This window comes from Apaloderma vittatum, unplaced genomic scaffold (assembly GCF_000703405.1).
Source record: "Apaloderma vittatum isolate BGI_N311 unplaced genomic scaffold, ASM70340v1 scaffold5528, whole genome shotgun sequence".
Taxonomy (NCBI): Eukaryota; Metazoa; Chordata; class Aves; order Trogoniformes; family Trogonidae; genus Apaloderma; species Apaloderma vittatum.
The window spans coordinates 1,126-6,492 of record NW_009730217.1 but is presented as its reverse complement, the minus strand read 5'-3'; the positions used below and the strand labels follow the sequence as shown (position 1 = coordinate 6,492).

Here is a 5,367-nt window from a genome sequence, read left to right as displayed (position 1 = left end):
GGAAATGGGAATCTTTTTTCTTAATGGGCATGTGCAAAAAAAAGAGTGTGGGTGACTCAAGAAGCAAATAAGCTGTGGCAAAGACACATCTATCCTATCAAGCTTATCTGTTTCCAAACCAGTATCATATTACAGCACCGTGTTAAAGAAATACCAATCATGATTAAAAAACAGACAACTTTGGAAAATGTTTACTGCAGGGAAACATCACTCGAATGATAAGGTTGAGGGACGGGCTTTTTTCAGATTTCTCCCCTCTCTGAAATAAGACCTGAGATTAGCAGTGGTTGTCCTTCAGAAATCCATTATACAGAAAAGCAAAACACCTCTCAGAAACACAGACCTGGAGATTTATTTAAGATCTTCTAAATCTCAGACTGCTCTTTTATGCAGACATTAACAATAAGCCATTAACAATGACAGCAAATATTTGCACTGATATCAGTGAAACTATGCACAAGAATCAACAGTGAAGTTATGCACAAGAATCAGCAGAGAAATGTGTTACAACAAAGAAGGATGGAAGAGTCTTACTCAAAAAGAGAAGATCCTTGCAGAACCTCTTAGACGAGGTACAGGATAAAGCAGTGCAAGGCACCAAGATGTTAACAACCTTCAAAATTAAAGTTACGTTGAGGCAGGTCAAAAGTACTCAAAATCTTCTCCAACTCTAACTGCTTGTTCAGGAGATCTTGTTGGTTACTTTGATTTTGCCCCATTTCTTTTTTTCAGATAGCTTACTTAAGGCTCATAAAGGGTACCACGCTGTCAGAGAATGAAGTCTTCTCTTCCCCAAATCACAAAATCCAATACAAGTGCCACAAGTGTCACATCTCTGAGTGGAAAGAACCATATCCTATAATGATATTCAATATCCATGTCCATCCCAGTCCTGGGCATGTCTACTGAGACTGTAAATAAGCAACTAGACTCATTCAAATGTTCTGTTTCCTCCTGCTAAATGGATGCTGAACAGTCTTAAATCTCACCTTATGTTTATTTTGCACCACTACAGAGACCAGTAAGACACAGACAGAATGCATCATTAAACCTGTCCAATGGAGGTAATTATCACCAATGGAAACTGGGCCAGTTTAACCAGTTCATATAAGCTGTCATACAATCATCAGATGGTAAGTACTTTCCATTTGGGCTAGAGTCAAACTGGGGAGAGCTGGAGATGAAAAACTCCACATGCTATTACTAATGCCCTGAGCTATGGAATCCCCAGCTGGTAGTTCTATAAAAGTTCACACAGCTTTTTTTTGAAAGACAACAAAAATAGTTACAAATTTTGCTTTTTAAAAAAACCCAATACAACACAAACAAAAAAAAGAAAACAACAAACAACATACCACAACACAGTTGCAGGAACAACTATCTTTTTCTTAAAATAATCTCTCTGAAAGTAGCAGACTGTACACATTTTACAAGAATAGACAAACTTCTATCCACAGATTAGGAGTAAGGGATCATTAGTGCAAATTTCTGCTGACCGGCAGCATTTATTCTATAAACTTCGGGTAACCTAAGTGGTCCATTAGAGAACAACAAATATCTTCAATCTGTCTAATCTCTTCACTGGGCAAGTTCTGTTTCCAGGCATGAATGCTACTTGGTGAAATCTCCCCTTCATAAGGAAGATAGAAAAGATTGGTGGAGGTGGCAAATAATATTTGGTTTAAGCTAGCAGGAGGAAGAGGAATACCAAGAAAGGCAAAAATTGTTTCAGCAGTCTTCTGAGGAAAGCTCACAATATCTTCAAACTTGACGAGATGGTAATTTGTTGGTAGCAAGTCCCCATTAATTCTCAGTGCTGCTGCTGTGTTTGCTAGCCATAAATAGGACAACACAGAAACAGCGTTTGAGTTAGAATTTGAAAGTTCTTTTCTTAATGATTCATATTCAAAGGCATAGCCTTCATTTAAACTACATCTTCCTTTACCATTGTCTCCTTTAAACATTGCAGCCAAGTGCTGTGGAACATTTTTCAAGGAGTAAAGGCTTGGCTTATTTTTGTACAACATTGAATAGACCCATGCCCGTGGATCCCTTACTACATATAACGCTCTCATTGACGGTCCTAGGATTTCCTGAAAGAAGGGAAGCTTTAACGTCCAGCTTCCACTACTTAAACTAAGCACAGGTCGTGCACTAGGATAATAAATAAGATGTCTTCTCAGTTCCCTAATATATTCAGCATCTTTATCTTGACTGCCTCTTGCTCTGCTTCTTTGCTCTGACAGAGATTCTCTCTTTTTGGATCTTTTCTTTTTGTCTTTGTTTATGGTGGAACGCTGAGCAATTTTACTTCTGCTGGCTTCATATAAATGTATGTTTTGTAAATGTAACTTTGTGCCTCGAACTAGAGACTGGAGCCACCCTTGGATAAGATGAAAATGACCACTCTGGACATCAGAAACTTTCCATTCACATGGATCTACAAAGGAATCAATTCCAAATTCAGTCTCAGGAATTTCGAGATAGGGTGTAGGTATCCTGATGTATAAGAAGTCACTGCTATTGAAAAACAGCTGTTTTAAAATTTCTGCACCAGAAGCGGGAAGTGAAGTAATGATAACATCTGGCAAAGCAACAGGGTTTCCTTCTAATTGTTTGGCTTTATTGCCTTTATCATGTTCTAGCTTTGTCATGTCACTGCCCCATTTTGCACAGATGGGCCGAGTACACGTGCTCCACACATCCACCAATTCAATAAGCCACAGTGTGACAACCAGTATCAGGATCCAGCGCAACATTTTACCAAAGGATATGTAAAACCGCCACTGAAAAGCCAGTATGACCAAACTAACACCCAAAATTAACCCTGCAACTATGTTCACTTTGAATCCAAACGGGAAAACCACCTTGTTATTTTTTATCTGTTTTTTCACAGATTCAGTACCTAGACCAAACTTGGTCACACTGTTTTCATGAACTACTTTGGCAAAACCACCAAATCCCAAGTAATCGAACCTTGTCTTTAAATTCTGATATTCAGTCACAACAGAGATGGTATTTTCAGTGTTGTTGACACTAAGGGAAATCTGAAATCCAGATTTTGCATTATCTATGAGTCTACAGTTGGAAACATTGACATAGGGGCCATAGAAAAGGTAAACAATCCTTGTAAGCATGTTTTTCATTGGAAAGGTAACATTTACAAACTGAGTCCATCGTTTTTTGAATTCAGCAGCTTGTTCTGCCTCCTGTATCCTAGCAACAGGACTACTCCCATGATGATCAAACCAAAACATCTTGTAGTGGGCATCCCACACATCCATCATAGCTCCATTGTATTTGTTCTTAAATTTATAGGGTATGTATTTAAAATCAATGTCAAGATTATGAAAAAAGGCACTGACAGAATTAACAGGAGAGTCTTCCTCCTTCTCGATGTGGTCTACGACTAACAATGTCTGAGAATTTAAGAGCAGCAAAATGCGATACACGCTTTTCAGTTTCATTGCTGACGTGTAAGCAGATACCGCCTCACCACTTACAAACATCATGTCTCCAGCCTGGGAGGCTGTTACAATTTCTCCAGCTGAGTCTCCAACCTCTTCACCAATCCACTTCAGCCACTGGGCACACTCACCAAGCTGTCCCTCCCAAGGCTGGTTGCACTGGCTTGTAGGAGATGGAGCAAAGACCAAGACATTGTTCAGGTGGCTGAGTTTAGGTCCATAAAGAGCCTCAGATACAAACACCTGGCCATTGGGAGCAAATGTAAAAGAGTTCTGATCAGGATGTTCATGTCCTGGATTGAAACTCCTCCACTCGTCAATCCAGGCATATGGTTGAAAGTGAACAATATCATAGACAGCACGTCCACCAAGTTTTCCAGACTTAAAGGACACAAAGGTGTTTGTCTGACTGTTTGGCAAACCAGCCCCATAAGTAACAACTCCCCAGTTAGGAAACACATGCATTTTAGCAGAACCATAGTCAGGAGGTGGCTGAGGTGTGATTTCGGCAGCGTACCATATAAATTCAGTGTGTAGTGTGCTCCACCTCTGTGCAGTGGATGGCACCATTGGCCCGTCCTTGGGTCTATGTTTTCTAATCTGCTGTGCCAACCAGTTGCCAGCTCCATTCTTCAGGATAAACTTATCCAAGAAAACCAGTTGGCTCTCAGGACCATAAAACCAGTTGTAATTAGAATCTGCTATGCCCACAGTCCTCTGAAAGCCTGGCAATAGGGTGGCATAGTAAAACCAAAAGTGCATTTTGAGCCAGTTATTCTCCAAGTTGTTAATACCAAAGTGGCGCTGGGCCAAGAAAACGTACTGGGTTACTGATTTGGCTGTGTAACTCCCATAAGCTACTCCCTCATCCAGAGACCCATCTACAATATGATTGAGCAGAAACATTGTTTTCTCCATGACATCAACAACAGCATGTTTCCAAATATTTGCCTGTGATCCTTTGTCCACTCCTGCAACTAAAGCCCCAATAAGCAAAGCAAGCATATTAGTAGCTTGGTGATTATGAAGAAGCTGCTTTCCCCAGGAACGAACCTTCGAGTACTCATACATTTCCTCGCTTACAGACCATATTTTCTCCAGATATTTTTGCCGTCTCTCATTTTCCAGTGAATTATACAGAAAGTCAAAAGCAGTGGCAAAACCTGTTAGGGAGTGACCAAGTGGCACTTCATCTCCAGGTGCATTCTCAACCAACCAGTTTTTGTAGCCAGCCATTCTATCCATATACTCCAGGGCAAAATCAAATGCAACTTTATCTTCGGGGCACAGCAAACAATAGAACGCTAGAGGTGGCAGATTGTTACCATAAATCTCATTCCACTTTGCAGAAAAATCAGCATGCTTGGGTGGAGGTAGGTAGTATAATGGGTTGGATAGCATAACTGTCACTGCGCTCCTGATGGCTCTAAATAGATGAGAATGGCTTGTATGAGCCTTCTGCCTCAGTACCTGAACATCTTCAGCGTCGAAATACAAGCTTGGATGAAGAATGGTTTTTTTCAGCTTCTGCTCAGCACTAAGACCTTCAAGTTGCTGTTTTTCGTATTGATCTACATTTTCTATGAAAGTCACCCAATCAGAGTAATTGCTCACAGATTCTTCAAAAGTGAAGACAGCAAACATCATTAATGCTAGAAATAAAGTATGCCCCGTGAACATCAAAGCCATGATCCATTAGGCAGCTCCTCTTCCCCAGGTATGCATTTCCTAACAAAACACAATATTCAAATATCAAACTTGTATCCAGTTTGTACAAAAATCGACATCTTAAGGTATATTTCTAGGAGAAAAGACTTAACATGCACTGTGCATTCCAATTGATACTCAGATTACTAGTAATCTGAGCTACAAAACTGATACAAAAGCTGTTGAAAACTTA

General features: G+C 40.1%; 1 protein-coding gene across 1 annotated transcript; it reads right to left on the bottom strand.

Annotated features, from left to right (window-relative positions):
- Positions 1 to 1,505: 1,505 nt before the first annotated feature.
- DSEL (dermatan sulfate epimerase-like) lies at positions 1,506 to 5,156 on the bottom strand. The gene has a single exon (XM_009874717.1). It carries the CDS (start codon positions 5,154 to 5,156, stop codon positions 1,506 to 1,508), a length of 3,651 nt encoding a protein of 1,216 aa, XP_009873019.1.
- Positions 5,157 to 5,367: the final 211 nt, after the last annotated feature.

Excerpts from the sequence above, each read along its gene's own strand:
- DSEL (XM_009874717.1), bottom strand. The coding sequence starts at position 5,156 with ATGGCTTTGATGTTCACGGGGCATACTTTATTTCTAGCATTAATGATG.